The sequence below is a fragment of the Bombina bombina genome, chromosome 4 (assembly GCF_027579735.1).
Source record: "Bombina bombina isolate aBomBom1 chromosome 4, aBomBom1.pri, whole genome shotgun sequence".
Lineage (NCBI taxonomy): Eukaryota > Metazoa > Chordata > Amphibia > Anura > Bombinatoridae > Bombina > Bombina bombina.
This window is the reverse complement of record NC_069502.1, coordinates 915009686-915026149: the sequence shown is the minus strand read 5'-3', so window position 1 is coordinate 915026149 and position 16464 is coordinate 915009686. Positions and strand designations below refer to the sequence as shown.

Sequence of the window (16464 nt, the reverse complement as noted above, 5' to 3'; positions counted from 1 at the left end):
AAAGTGAATATAAAAAAATATGCAAACTTTGATAATCTAAGTAAGTTGGAAAGGGTCATAAAACTGCAAGCTCTTTCTTAATCATTAAAGTTTGTGACTTGAATGAGCCTTTAAGTGAATACAATATAAAAGACAAGATTATGTGTACTAAATTGTTACCATTCTAAAGTTGCATTACTTGGTTTCATAAACTGCTGTTTCTCACTATAAGCAGTCAAATTGCACAGATTCAGAGGTAGAGCAGAAATTCATTTGCAGAAATTAATTAGCCCAACCAAAAGGTAATCTTTAGTCAATAAGAAGAGGGAATAGAAGTAATGAAATAGTAAGTCAAAGAAATGTTTAAAAAAAATAAAATACCTGCTGGGTCACTGCCAGACGCAGCACAGTTGCGAAGCAGTATATCAATTAGCCTGAGGCCTATCCTTGTAGACTGCAGTCCAATCTTGACTAGCACAGCCTCAATGTTGGGTGAGTGCATCCCACAATATGGAGACATCAGTAAGGCAGCACATGTCTGCAAAAGGTTGGCCGTCGGTGCTGCAGCACTAGCCATCATTGCTTCCAATTCACTGATGTGAGTGAGGCAATGATGTAATAACCTTAGCCAGCCAATGCTAGAAAACATTAGAAATGCAAACATACTTAAAGATTAGATTACAAGGGCTGCCAAATATAACATATAAAAAATACCCAAGGCAGCCAAACAGGCTTTCATTACCAAATTAAGGAAAATGCACACACACTCAGCCATAAAGAAACGGCTTCCTCTTTTGCAAAGTTTTATTCTCATGTTTCGACCCACAGTTGGGCCTTTGTCAAGCTCTCTCTTTAGGACTAGTTGTATGTTGAAATAGATTACAGCTAAAACGTGCTTTTATCTGTCTATATATGGATAACATTTTATATATATATATATATATATATATATATATATACATACACACACACACACATATATATATATATATATTCATTAACAATCAATTATTGCTTTAATATAAAAAATTGAAAGACAATACTTACTTGGCAGTGATAATATGTATTACCTTCACTAATATTTACTGAATCTGTACCACAGGGTAATAGAAAAAGGTGAACTTTTAATAGATAAGGTCTATTGTAATGTATATAGTATAGTATATAGTAAACCAAACCAAACCTTAACTTTTCTGGTTCTTTGGGATAAAGCATATCACATGAATGCATACATACTGGCAAATCTGCAATACAATGTTAAACACTGTATATTGCTCAGCGTTTGATCACAATTATAAATACCGGTGGTTTATATGTAATATTGTAGACAGCCTACTAAGATAAATCGTGTAACATCTGAAATATATGTGTAAGCTGTTTTAGTGTATGGATGAGTGTACACATTATACCATGAGAAATGCACAAAACCAATCAATTACTGGCATGGTTCTTAAATCTTTTAAGACGTATGATGGTGAATAGTAAGGCTATGTCTAAATGTGTCAGATGTATTTTAACAAGTAGTTTGTTTCCTTTTAATGTGAACAATAAAGGCTATGTTTTATATTGGGATTGCTGACCATATATTTGCAAGATTTATTATAGAAAGTTAGTAAATCTATTTCTCCATTTTTTTTTAATAATCTCAATTTATTTGTACATCAATGTACAACTTAGTAATGTCAATTTAGTCATAAATGTTTGAATAAGTGAATTCTAGTTAAATGGATATAAAACCTCAATGTTACTTTTTATGATCCAGATAGTGTGTAAAATGAAAAAAAAAAAAAATCAAATTAATTTCTATGATCAAACTTGCTTAATTCTCTTTGCATTCTTAATTGAGCAGCAGAAGGTATTATGCAAGTGTTTAGAACAGTTTACAGCAGCAGTTTTGCAAGAATGCCTTTAACAATGTTATACATTTTCAAAAGCACTAAATGGCTGCAGTGTTTGTATAAACTGCTGCCATACAGTGCGGTACAAAAATGCACAACACATACGTAGATATGCTCTTCAACAAAGACAATATCAGGAGAACAAAACAAATTTAATAACAGAAGTTAAGTGCAAAAATGTTTTTTACACTCATGCCCCTTTGATATACACTTGCACTATATTATGTGAATAAATAAAATATGTCTATGTGTTATACATACAGTAACATAAAGATTTCGGTTAGATATTACCTTGTTTTAGAAACTTGATCTTCAGAAGGCAGGAAGGGGTTATTAACAGTTGCTGAAGACGTGTTCCCGAATGCTGTCAAGCCTAATAATTTTATCTGGGAAAGACCAAGAGTGCTAGCATCACGAGGACGGTGTAGTCTTAGGCAGACTGCAGAAGCCACTTCTGCTTTCACAAGTTGAATTTTTATGTAGGTGAGTCCACTTGTAATTACTGGGGTAGATAAAGGCAGCATATTCACCCCATCTGCACTGATTTCAACAGAAACCGAAGAAGGGCAAGCTAAAAAAAAAAACCAAAAAAAAAAAACCAGCATTAAAATAAACAGACAAATCTCAAACCTTACAACTATATCCCCTATATACACACACATAATTAATCTTAAACAATCGTGATATTGATTTACTGAAGTTTGTGCTTTGAAATCCTTGAATTTCTGCTTTCACAATCATGCCTAGAGTGCAGAGTTGTTACTGAATATTATTAACATGTCAATTATATTCCAAAATATATTGTAAAATGTAATCTACAAAAAGTTCTTTATGTAACTTTTTTTAACAGGCAGGCACTTACTTGCAAGTGATGCAAGGTGTGGTTGAATGTGTATCTCTTTCAACAGCACAGCAGCAGGGAGATGAATGGTAAGATCACACCAGGCTTCTTCTGGTAAGAAGATATATGACCAAGCAGCAGATCGAGCTCTCCGATGGGGTGGAGTTGCTTGTAGTAAAACCTCAGCAGGCTGAGCAGTTGGGCTACTAGAAGTGATCGTGCCTAAAAGAAAAAAAAAAAAAGGGACAGAACTATTCTACTAACATAATGAAACCATAAGATACCGAATTATAGCTTTATAAAATAGATGTTTTTTATTCTTGGCAGACACACATTCACAAAGTGGACACACATTCACAAAGCAAGATACAGTATAACATAACTAAATAGAGGTATTTCTTCATCTTAAGAAGAGACCTCCGAGTTCTTCAGTCAAACATACTTTTCCAATACGCAATTTATTAGAAACATAAAAACTATTTATGATTACCTGATAAATTCATTTATTTCATGGTGGTGAGAGTACACTATCCATTACTCTTGATAATTACTCCTCTCCACCACTAGGAGGCGGCAAACAGTCCCAAACCCCAAGAGCCCCACAAAACCCCTCACACCTAACTCAATCTAACGTAAGCAAAGTGAGGTAAGAAAAAAACATAATTTATGTAAGAACTTACCTGATAAATTAATTTCTTTCATATTGGCAAGAGTCCATGAGCTAGTGACGTATGGGATATACAATCCTACCAGGAGGGGCAAAGATTCCCAAACCTCAAAATGCCTAAATACACCCCTCACCACACCCACAATTCAGTTTAAGGAATAGCCAAGTAGTAGGGTGATAAAGAAAGAAGTAAAAAGCATCAACAAAGGAATTTGGAAATACTTGTGCTTTATACAAAAAAATAAATCATAATCACCATAAAAAAGGGGTGGGACTCATGAACTCTTGCCAATATGAAAGAAATGAATTTATCAGGTAAGTTCTTACATAAATTATGTTTTCTTTCATGTAATTGGCAAGAGTCCATGAGCTAGTGACGTATGGGATAGCAATACCCAAGAAGTGAAACTCCACGCAAGAGTCACTAGAGAGGGAGGGATAAAATAAAAACAGCCATTTTGCTGAAAAAAATGAATCCACAACCCAAATTTAAGTTTATTCTCATAAATAAAAGGAAAACTTAAATCATAAGCAGAAGAATCAAACTGAAACAGCTGCCTGAAGAACTTTTCTACCAAAACTGCTTCCGAAGAAGCAAATACATCAAAATGGTAGAATTTAGTAAATGTATGCAAAGAAGACCAAGTTGCTGCTTTGCAAATCTGATCAACTGAAGCTTCATTCTTAAAAGCCAAAGAAGTGGAAACTGATCTAGTAGTAATTCTGAGGCGGGGCTTTACCCGACTCCAAATAAGCTTGATGAATCAAAAGCTTTAACCACGATGCCAAATAAATGGCAAAAGCCTTCTGACCTTTCCAGGAACCAGAAAAGATAACAAATAGACTAGAAATCTTCCTGAAATCTTTAGTAGCTTCAACATAATATTTCAGAGCTCTCATGACATCTAAAGAATGTAAAGATCTCTCCAAAGAATTCTTAGGATTAGGACACAAAGAAGGGACAACAATTTCTCTATTAATGTTGTTAGAATTCACAACCTTAGGTAAGAATTTAAATGAAGTCCGCAAAACTGCCTTATCCTGATGAAAAATCAGAAAAGGAGATTCACAAGAGAGAGCAGATAATTCAGAAACTCTTCTAGCAGAAGAGATGGCCAAAACAACACTTTCCAAGAAAGTAGTTTAATGTCCAAAGAATGCATAGGCTCAAATGGAGGAGCCTGTAAAGCCTTCAAAACCAAATTAAGACTCCAAGGAGGAGAGATTGACTTAATGACAGGCTTGATACGAACCAAAGCCTGTACAAAACAATGAATATCAGGAAGTTTAGCAATTTTTCTGTGGAATAAAACAGAAAGAGCAGAGATTTGTCCTTTCAAGGAACTTTCAGACAAACCTTTATCCAAACCATCCTGAAGAAACTGTAAAATTCTAGGAATTCTAAAAGAATGCCAAGAGAATTTATGAGAGGAACACGATGAAATGCACTAGGCTTTCAATTTCCATACCTTCAAATTTAATGATTTGAGATCCTGATGGAAAAACAGACCTTGAGACAGAAGGTCTGGTCTTAATGGAAGTGGCCAAGGCTGGCAACTGGACATCCGAACAGGATCCGCATACCAAAACCTGTGAGGCCATGCTTGAGCCAAGAGCAACACAAACGATTGTTCCATGATGATTTTGGAGATCACTCTTGGAAGAAGAACTAGAGGCGGGAAAATATAAGCAGGTTGATAACACCAAGGAAGTGTCAACGCAACCACTGCTTCCACCTGAGGATCCTTGGACCTGGACAGGCACCTGGGAAGTTTCTTGTTTAGATGAGATGCCATCTGATCTATTTCTGGAAGACCCCACATCTGAAAAATTTGAGAAAACACATCTGGATGGAGAGACCACTCTCCCGGATGTAAAGTCTGACGTTTGAGATAATCCGCTTCCCAATTGTCTATACCTGTGATATTAACCTCAGAAGACAGGAGCTGGATTCCGCCCAAACAAGTATCCAAGATACTTCTTTCATAGCTTGAGGACTGTGAGTCCCACCCTGCTGATTGACATATGCCACAGTTAAGATATTGTCTGTCTGAAAACAAATGAACGGTTCTCTCTTCAATAGAGGCCAAAACTTAAGAGCCCTGAGAATCGCACAGAGTTCCAAAATATTGATTGGTAATCTCGTCTCTTGAGATTTCCAAACCCCTTGTGCTGTCAGAGATCCCCAAACAGCTCCCCAACCTGAAAGACTCGTATCTGTTTGGATCACAGTCCAGGTTGGACGAACGAAAGAGACCCCTAGAACAATACGATGGTGATCTAACCACCAGGTCAGAGATAGTCGAACATTGGAATTTAAGGAAATTAAATTGTGATATCTTTCTATAATCCCTGCACAATTGGTTCAGCAAACAAAGCTGGAGAGGTCTAATATGAAAATGAGCAAAGGGGATTGCGTCCGATGCTGCAGTCATGAGACCTAAAACTTCCATGCACATTGCTACTGAAGGGAATGACTGAGACTGAAGGTTCCGACAGGCTGCAACCAATTTCAAACGTCTCTTGTCCGTTAGTGACAGAGTCATGGACACTGAATCTATCTGGAAACCTAAAAAGGTTACCCTTGTCTTAAGAATCAAAGAACTTTTTGGTTAATTGATCCTCCAACCATAATTTTGAAGAAACAACACTAGTTCATTTGTGTGAGATTCTGCAGAACGTAAAGACTGAGCAAGTACCAAGATATCGTCCAAATAAGGAAACACTGCAATACCCCGCACTCTGATTACAGAGAGTAGGGCACCAAGAACTTTTGAAAATATTCTTGGAGATATCGCTAGGCCAAAAGGAAGAGCAACAAATTGGTAATGCTTGTCTAGAAAAGAGAATCTCAGGAACTGATAGTGATCTGGATGAATCGGAATATGAAGATATGCATCATGTAAGTCTATTGTGGACATATAATGCCCTTGCTGAACAAAAGGCAGAATAGTCCTTATAGTCACCATTTTGAAAGTTGGCACTTACATATCGATTAAAAATTTTAGATCCAGAATTGGTTTGACTGAATTGTCTTTCTTTGGGACAATGAAGAGATTTGAATAAAACCCCAGACCCTGTTCCTGAAACGGAACTGGCATGATTACCCCTGATAACTCCAGGTCTAAAACACACTTCAGGAAAGCCTGAGCCTTTACTGGGTTTGCAGGGATGCGTGAGAGAAAAAACATCTTCTCACAGGCGGTCTTACTCTGAATCCTATTCTGTACCCCTGAGACACAATACTCTGAATCCATTGCTTTTGGACCGAATTGGTCCAAACATCTTTGAAAAATCTTAATCTGCCCACTACCAGCTGAGCTGGAATGAGGGCCGCACCTTCATGCGGACTTGGGGGCTGGCTTTGAACTCTTAAACGGCTTGGTTTTATTCCAATTCGAGGAAGGCTTCAAATTGCAAACAGATTCCTTGGGGGAGGGATTAGGTTTCTGTTCCTTATTTTGTCGAAAGGAACGAAAACTGTTAGAAGCTTTAGATTTACCCTTTGGTCTTTTATCCTGAGGCAAAAAAAACTCCCTTCCCCCAAGTGACATTTGAAATTATTGAATCCAACTGAGAACCAAATAACTTATTACCTTGGAAAGAAAGAGATAGCAATCTGGACTTAGAAGTCATGTCAGCATTCCAAGATTTAAGCCACAAAGCTCTTCTAGCTAAAATAGCTAAAGACATAGATTTAACATCAATTTTGATGATATCAAAAATGGCATTACAAATAAAATGATTAGCATGTTGATTCAAGTTAACAATGCTAGACAAATCATGATCCAATACTTGTTGCGCTAAAGTTTCCAACCAAAATGTTGAAGCAGCTGCAACATCAGCCAAAGAAATTGTAGGCCTGAGAAGATGACCTGAATATAAATAGGCTTTCCTTAGATAAGATTCAAGTTTCCTATCTAAAGGAGCTTTAAAAGAAGTACTATCTTCCAAAGGAATAGTAGTACGTTTAGCAAGAGTAGAGATAGCCCCACCAACTTTGGGGATATTTTCCAAAAACTCTAAAGTAACTGCTGGCAAAGGATACAATTTTTTAAACATTTAAGAAGGAATAAAATAAGTACCAGGCCTATTCCATTCCTTAGAAATCATATCAGAAATAGCATCAGGAACTGGAAAAATCTCCACAGGAGGTTTATAAACAGAATTTAAACGTTTACTTGTTTTAATATCAAGAGGACTAGTTTCCTCCATATCCAATGTAATCAACACTTCTTTTAACAAAGAACGAATATACTCCATTTTAAATAAATATGAAGATTTGTCAGTGTCAATATCTGAGGCAGGATCTTCTGAACCAGATAGACCCCCATCAGAGAAGGATAATTCAGCATGTTGCCGGTCATTTGAAATTTCATAAATTTTATGAGAAGTTTTAAAAGACCTTTTACGTTTATTAGAAGGCGGGAAGGCAGACAAAGCCTTCTGAATAGAATCAGAAATAAACTCTTTTAAATTTACAGGTATATCTTGTGCATTAGTTGATGAGGTAACAGCAACAGGTAATAAACTACTACTGATGGATACATTCTTTGCATGTAAAAGGTGATCATGACAACTATTGCAAATCACAGCAGGAGATATAACCTCCACAAGTTTACAACAAATGCACTTAGCTTTGGTAGAGCTGTTATCAGGCAGCAGGGTTCCAACAGTGATTTCTGAGACAGGATCAGATTGAGACATCTTGAAAATGTAAGAGAAACAAACATATAAAGCAAAATTATCAATTTCCTTATATGGCAGTTTCAGGAAATGCAAACAGCATAGCCCTCTGATAGAGAAAAAAGACAAGAGGCATATAGGAATGGGGTCTAAAATAATGAAAATATTTGGCGCCAAGTATGACGCACAACAAACAGAAAAAAGTAAAATTATGCTTACCTGATAAATTGATTTCTTCTACGATACGACGAGTCTACGGATTTCATCCTTACTTGTGGGATATTAACCTCCTGCTAACAGGAAGTGGCAAAGAGCACCACAGCAGATATATATATATATATATATATATATATATAGCTCCTCCCTTCCACTCCACCTCCAGTCATTCGACCGAAGGTTTACGAAGAGAAAGGAAAAGCTAAAGGTGCAAAGGTGACTGAAGTAGTAAAAAATAAAATATAATCTGTCTGAAAAATGACAGGGAGGGCTGTGGACTCGTAATGTAGAAGAAATTAATTTATCAGGTAAGAATATATTTACTTTTCTTCTACAAGATACGACGAGTCCACGGATTTCATCCTTACTTGTGGGATACAATACCAAAGCTACAGGACGCTGATGAAAGGGAGGGACAAGACAGAGACCTAAACGGAAGGCACCACTGCTTGAAGACCCTTTCTCCCAAAAACAGCCTCAAAAGAAGCAAAAGTATCAAATTAGTAAAATTTGGAAAAAGTATGAAGATATGACCAAGTCGCAGCCTTGCAAATCTGTTCAACAGAAGCATCGTTTTTAAAGGTCCATGTGGAAGCCACAGCCCTAGTAGAATGAGCCGTAATTCTTTCAGTAGGCTGCTGTCCAGCAGTCTCATATGCAAGGCAGATGATACTCTCAGCCAAAAAGAAAGAGAGGTAGCCGTAGCTTTCTGACCCTTACGCTTTCCAGAATAAACAATGAATAATGAAGATGATTGACGGAAATCCTTAGTCGCCTGCAAGTAAAACTTCAAGGCACGGACCACGTCCAAGTTATGTAACAGACGCTCCTTCTTAGAAGGATTAGGACACAATGAAGGAACAACAATTTCCTGATTAAAATTCTTATTTAAAACCACCTTATCAGAATGAAAGATAAGATAAGGCGAATCACATTGTAACGTTGAAAGCTCAGAAACTCTATGAGCAGAAAAAATAGAAACCAAAAACAAAACTTTCCAAGATAACTTAATATCTATGGAATGCATAGGTTCAAACGGAACCCCTTGAACACTAAGAACTAAATTCAAACTCCAGGGAGGAGTAATTGGTCTAAATACAGGCTTAATTCTGATTAGAGCCTGACAAAAAGACTGAACATCTGCCAAACGTTTGTGAAGCAAAACTGACAAGGCAGAAATCTGTCCCTTTAAGGAACTTGCTGATAACCCTTTCTCCAATCCTTCTTGGAGAAAAGACAGAATCCTGGGAATCCTAGCTTTACTCCATAAGTAACCCTTGCATTCACACCAAAAAAGAGATTTACGCCATATCTTATGATAGATCTTTCTAGTGACAGGCTTACGTGCCTGTATCAAAGTATCAATGACAGAATCTGAGAATCCCCGCTTAGATAAGATCAAGCGTTAAATCTCCAAGCAGTCAGCTGCAGAGAATTTAGATTTGGATGTTGGAAAGGTCCTTGAATGAGGTGGTCCTGTCTCAGAGGAAGTTTCCATGGTGGCAGAGAGGACATGTCCAATAGATCCTCATACCAAGTCCTGCGTGGCCACGCAGTCGCGATCAGGATTACCGAAGCTCTCTCCTGTTTGATCCGAGCAATCAAGCGTGGAAGGAGAGGAAACGGTCGAAACACATAAGCTAGGCTGAACGACCAAGGCACTGCCAAGGCATCTATCAGTTCGACCTGGGGATCCCTCGACCTTGATCCGTATCTTGGAAGCTTGACATTCTGTCGAGATGCCATCAGATCCAATTCCGGTCTGCCCCATCGAAGAATCAGAGAGGCAAACACCTCCGGGTGGAGTTCCCACTCCCCCGGATGAAAAGTCTGTCGACTTAAAAACATAATTTATGTAAGAACTTACCTGATAAATTAATTTCTTTCATATTAGCAAGAGTCCATGAGCTAGTGACGTATGGGATATACATTCCTACCAGGAGGGGCAAAGTTTCCCAAACCTCAAAATGCCTATAAATACACCCCTCACCACACCCACAATTCAGTTTAACGAATAGCCAAGAAGTGGGGTGATAAGAAAGGAGCGAAAGCATCAAAAATAAGGAATTGGAATAATTGTATAATAATTATACAAAAAAATCATAACCACCACAAAAAGGGTGGGTCTCATGGACTCTTGCTAATATGAAAGAAATTAATTTATCAGGTAAGTTCTTACATAAATTATGTTTTCTTTCATGTAATTAGCAAGAGTCCATGAGCTAGTGACGTATGGGATAGCAGATACCCAAGATGTGGAACTTCCACGCAAGAGTCACTAGAGAGGGAGGGATAAATTAGACAGCCAATTCCGCTGAAAAAATAATCCACAACCCAAATCAAAAGTTTTAATCTAAAATAATGAAAAAAACTGAAATCATAAGCAGAAGACTCAAACTGAAAAAGCTGCCTGAAGTACTTTTCTACCAAAAACTGCTTCAGAAGAAGAGAAAAACATCAAAATAGTAGAATTTAGTAAAAGTATGCAAAGAAGACCAAGTTGCTGCTTTGCAAATCTGATCAACAGAAGCTTCATTCCTATAAGCCCAAGAAGTAGAAACTGACCTAGTAGAATGAGCCGTAATCCTTTGAGGCGGGGACTTACCCGTCTCCACATAGCATGATGAATCAAAGTCTTTAACCAATACGCCAAAGAAATGGCAGAAGCTTTCTGACCTTTTCTGGACCCAGAAAAGATAACAAATAGACTAGAAGTCTTTCTAAAAGCTTTAGTAGTTTCAACATAATATTTCAAAGCTCTTACTACATCCAAAGAATGTAAAGATCTCTCCTTTGTATTCTTAGGATCAGGGCACAATGAAGGGACAAAAAATTTCCCTACTAATGTTGTTAGAATTCACAACCTTAGGTAAAAATTGAAATGAAGAAGTCCGCAACACCGCCTTATCCTGATGAAAAATCAGAAAAGGAGATTCACAAGAAAGAGCAGATAACTCAGAAACTCTTCTAGCAGAAGAGATGGCTAAAAGGAACAAAACTTTCCAAGAAAGTAATTTACTATCCAGAGAATGCATAGGTTCAAACGGAGGAGCCTGTAAAGCCCTCAGAACCAAATTAAGACTCCGAGGAGAGATTGACTTAATGACAGGCTTGATACGAACCAAAGCCTGTACAAAACAATGAATATCAGGAAGATTAGCAATCTTTCTGTGAAAAAGAACAGAAAGAGCAGAGATTAGTCCTTTCAAAGAACTTGCAGATAAACCTTTATCCAAACCATCCTGAAGAAATTGTAAAATTCTAGGAATTCTAAAAGAATGCCAGGAGAACTTATGAGAAGAACAAGAAATGTAAGTCTTCCAGACTCGATAATAAATCTTCCTAGACACAGATTTACGAGCCTGAAACATAGTATTAATTACTGAGTCAGAGAAATCTCTATGACTAAGAATCAAGCGTTCAATTTCCATACCTTCAAATTTAATGATTTGAGATCCTGATGGAAAAATGGGCCTCAAGATAGAAGGTCTGGTCTTAACGGAAGTGTCCAAGGTTGGCAACTGGCCATCCGAATGAGATCCGCATACCAAAACCTGTGAGGCCATGCTGGAGCCACCAGCAGTACAAACGAACGTTCCATTAGAATTTTGGAAATCACTCTTGGAAGAAGAACTAGAGGCGGAAAGATATAGGCAGGATGATAATTCCAAGGAAGCGACAACGCGTCCACTGCTTCCGCCTGAGGATCCCAGGATCTGGACAGATACCTGGGAAGTTTCTTGTTTAGATGAGAGGCCATCAGATCTATTTCTGGAAGTCCCCAGATTTGAACAATCTGAAGAAATACCTCTGGGTGAAGAGACCATTCGCCCGGATGAAACGTCTGGCGACTGAGATAATCCGCTTCCCAATTGTCTACACCTGGGATGTGAACCGCAGAAATTAGACAGAAGCTGGATTCAGCCCATACAAGTATCCGAGATACTTCTTTCATAGCTTGAGGACTGTGAGTCCCATCTTGATGATTGACATACGCCACGGTTGGGACATTGTCCGTCTGAAAACAAACGATTCTCTCTTCAGAAGAGGCCAGAACTGAAGAGCTCTGAAAATCGCACGGAGTTCCAAAATGTTGATTGGTAATCTCGCCTCCTGAGATTCCCAAACCCCCTGCGCTGTCAGAGATCCCCATACAGCTCCCCAACCTGAAAGACTCGCATCTGTTGAGATCACAGTCCAAATTGGACGAACAAAATAGGCCCCTTGAATTAAACGATGGTGATCCAACCACCAAGTCAGAGAAGATCGAACATTGGGATTTAAGGATATTATTTGAGATATCCTTGTATAATCCCTGCACCACTAGTTCAGCATACAAAGCTGAAGAGGTCTCATGTGAAAACGAGCAAAGGGGATCGCGTCCGATGCAGCAGTCATGAGACCTAGAATTTCCATGCAAAAAGCTACCGAAGGGAATGACTGAGACTGAAGGTTTCGACAAGCTGAAACCAACTTCAGACGTCTCTTTTCTGTTAGAGACAAAGTCATGGACACTGAATCTATTTGAAAGCCCAAAAAGGTTACCTTTGTCTGAGGAATCAAAGAACTCTTTGGTAAATTGATCCTCCAACCATGTTTTTGAAGAAACAACACAAGTTGATTCGTATGAGATTCTGTAGAATGTAAAGACTGAGCAAGTACCAAGATATCGTCCAAATGAGGAAATACCGCAATACCCTGTTCTCTGATTACAGAGAGAAGGGCACCGAGAACCTTTGAAAAGATCCTTGGAGCTGTTGATAGGCCAAACAGAAGGGCAACAAACTGGTAATGCTTGTCTAGAAAAGAGAATCTCAGAAACTGATAATGATCTGGATGAATTGGAATATGAAGATATGCATCCTGTAAATCTATTGTGGACATATAATGCCCTTGCTGAACAAAAGGCAGAATAGTCCTTATAGTCACCATTTGGAATGTTGGTATTCTTACATAACAATTCAATATTTTTAGATCCAGAACTGGTCTGAAGGAATTCTCCTTCTTTGGTACAATTAATAGATTTGAGTAAAACCCCAGACCCCGTTCCAGAACTGGAACTGGTACAATTACCCCAGCCAACTCTAGATCTGAAACACATTTCAGAAATGCCTGAGCCTTCAATGGGTTTACTGGAATGCGAGAGAGAAAAAATCTTCTCACAGGAGGTCTTATCTTGAAACCTATTCTGTATCCTTGAGAAACAATGTTCTGAATCCAAAGACTGTGAATCAAATTGATCCAAATATCTTTGAAAAATCGTAACCTGCCCCCTACCAGCTGTGCTGGAATGAGGGCCGCACCTTCATGTGGATTTAGGAGCTGGTTTTGACTTTCTAAAAGGCTTGGATTTATTCCAGACTGGTGAAGGTTTCCAAACGGAAACCGTTCCTTTAGGGGAAGGGTCAGGGCTTCTGTTCTTTATTCTGAAAAAAGGAACGAAAACGATTAGCAGCCCTGTATTTACCTTTAGATTTTTTGTCCTGAGGCAAAAAGGTTCCTTTCCCCCCAGTAACAGTTGAAATTATAGAATCCAACTGTGAACCAAATAATTTATTACCTTGGAAAGAAAGAGAAAGCAAAGTTGACTTAGAAGTCATATCTGCATTCCAAGATTTAAGCCATAAAGCTCTTCTAGCTAAGATAACTAAAGACATATATCTGACATCAATTCTAATGAAAAAAATGGCATCACAGATAAAGTTATTAGCATGTTGAAGTTTAACAATGCTATAAGCATTATGGTCTGACACTTGTTGCGCTAAAGCCTCCAACCAGAAAGTTGAAGCTGCAGCAACATCAGCCAAAGAAATAGCAGGTCTAAAAAGATTACCTGAACATAAATAAGCTCTCCTTAGAAAGGATTCAAGTTTCCTGTCTAAAGGATCCTTAAAGGAAGTACTATCCCCCGTAGGAATAGTAGTACGTTTAACAAGAGTAGAAATAGCCCCATCAACTTTAGGGATTTTATCCCAAAACTCTAATCTATCAGATGGCACAGGGTACAATTTCCTAAACCTTTGAGAAGGAGTAAATGAAGTACCCAGACTATTCCATTCCCTAGAAATTACTTCTGAAATAGCATCAGGAACTGTAAAAACTTCAGGAATAACTACATGAGGTTTGAAAACCGAATTTAAATGCTTAGTAGATTTAGTATCAAGAGGACTAGACTCCTCCATATCTAATGCAATTAACACTTCTTTAAGTAAAGAACGAATAAACTCCATCTTAAATAAATATGAAGATTTATCAGCGTCAATATCTGAGGCAGAATCTTCTGAACCAGATAGATCCTCATCAGAAACAGATAAGTCAGAATGATGACGGTCACTTAAAAATTCATCTGAAATATGAGAAGTTTTAAAAGACCTTTTACACTTACTGGAAGGAGGAATAACAGACAGAGCCTTCCTAATAGATTTAGAAATAAATTCTTTTACATTAACAGGGACATCCTGAACATTAGATGTTGAAGGAACAACAACAGGTAATGGATTATTACTAATGGAAATACAATCTGCATTAGAAAGTTTATCATGACAGTTATCACAAACAACAGCTGGAGGAACAGTTACCAAAAGTTTACAACAGATGCTCTTAACTTTGGTAGAACCAGCAACAGGCAGCGTCTTTCCAGAAGTAGATTCTGATCCAGGGTCATGTTGAGACATCTTGCAATATGTAATAGAAAAAACAACATATAAAGCAAAATTATCAAAATTCCTTAAATGACAGTTTCAGGAATGGGAAAAAATGCCAAATGAACAAGCCTCTAGCAACCAGAAGCAAAGAAAAATGAGACTGAAATAATGTGAAAAAAAGGTGGAGACAAGAATGACGCCCACATTATTGGCGCCAAAAACGACGCCCACATTATTGGCGCCAAAAATGACGCCCACATTATTGGCGCCAAGTACAACGCCCATATTTTTTGGCGCCAAGTATGACGCCACATCCTGTGACGCCGAAAAAACGACGGCCACAATTTTGGCGCAAAAAAAACGTCTAAACGTCAAATATGACGCAACCATACGCAAACTTCCGGCGTCAATTAGAGCGCCGGAAATGACAACATTTTTGCACCAAAAAAGTCTGCGCCAAAAATGACGCAATAAATTGAAGCATTGACAGCCCCCGGGAGCCTAACAGCCCACAGGGAAAAAAAGTCAATTGAAAAAAATTATTTTAAGGTAAGAAAAAAAATATATATATTTCATATGCATTATCCCAAATAATGAAACTGACTGGAATACTGATTATCCTGAATCAAGGCAAATATAAGTTTAAACACATATATTTAGAACTTTACATATAAAGTGCCCAACCATAGCTTAGAGTGTCATAAAAAATAAGACTTACTTACCCTAAGACACTCATCTACATATAGTAGACAGCCAAACCAGTACTGAAACGAGAATCAGTAGAGGTAATGGTATATAAGAGTATATCGTCGATCTGAAAAGGGAGGTAAGAGATGAATCTCTACGACCGATAACAGAGAACCTATGAAATAGATCCCGTAGAAGGAGACCATTGCATTCAAATAGGCAATACTCTCTTCACATCCCTCTGACATTCACTGCACTCTGAGAGGAAAACCGGGCTCCAGCCTGCTGCGAAGCGCATATCAACGTAGAATCTAGCACAAACTTACTTCACCACCTCCATGGGAGGCAAAGTTTGTAAAACTGAATTGTGGGTGTGGTGAGGGGTGTATTTATAGGCATTTTGAGGTTTGGGAAACTTTGCCCCTCCTGGTAGGAATGTATATCCCATACGTCACTAGCTCATGGACTCTTGCTAATTACTTCCCAGTTCTCTACTCCTGGGATGTAGATTGCCGACAGATAACAAGAGTGGGCCTCCGCCAATCAAATTATCTTGGATACTTCTATCATCGCTAAAGAACTCCTTGTTCCCCCCTTGATGATTGATATAAGCTACAGTCGTGACTTTGTCCGACTGGAATCTGATGAATTTGGCCGAAGCCAACTGAGGCTACGCCTGAAGCGCATTGAATAATCGCTCTCAATTCCAGAATATTGATTGGAAGTAGAGCCTCCACCTGAGTCCATACACCCTGAGCCTTCAGGGAATTCCAGAAGGCTGGCGTCCGTTGTCACTAACGCCCACGAGGGTCTGTGGAAACACGTCCCCTGGGACAGATGATCTGG

At 38.3% G+C, this 16464-nt stretch overlaps 1 protein-coding gene across 7 annotated transcripts in view; it reads right to left on the bottom strand.

Moving 5' to 3' along the window:
• The window catches only part of BIRC6 (baculoviral IAP repeat containing 6), an 854588-nt gene that overhangs the window by 323014 nt on the left and 515110 nt on the right, over positions 1 to 16464 (bottom strand). For all 7 annotated transcript variants that reach the window (XM_053711846.1, XM_053711848.1, XM_053711852.1 and 4 more), the window contains exons 50-52: positions 2740 to 2940; positions 2169 to 2448; positions 361 to 617 (exon numbers count right to left, since the gene is read on the bottom strand). In XM_053711846.1, coding sequence (XP_053567821.1) covers positions 361 to 617; positions 2169 to 2448; positions 2740 to 2940 — 738 coding nt within the window. The remainder of the gene's footprint in view (positions 1 to 360; positions 618 to 2168; positions 2449 to 2739; positions 2941 to 16464) is intronic.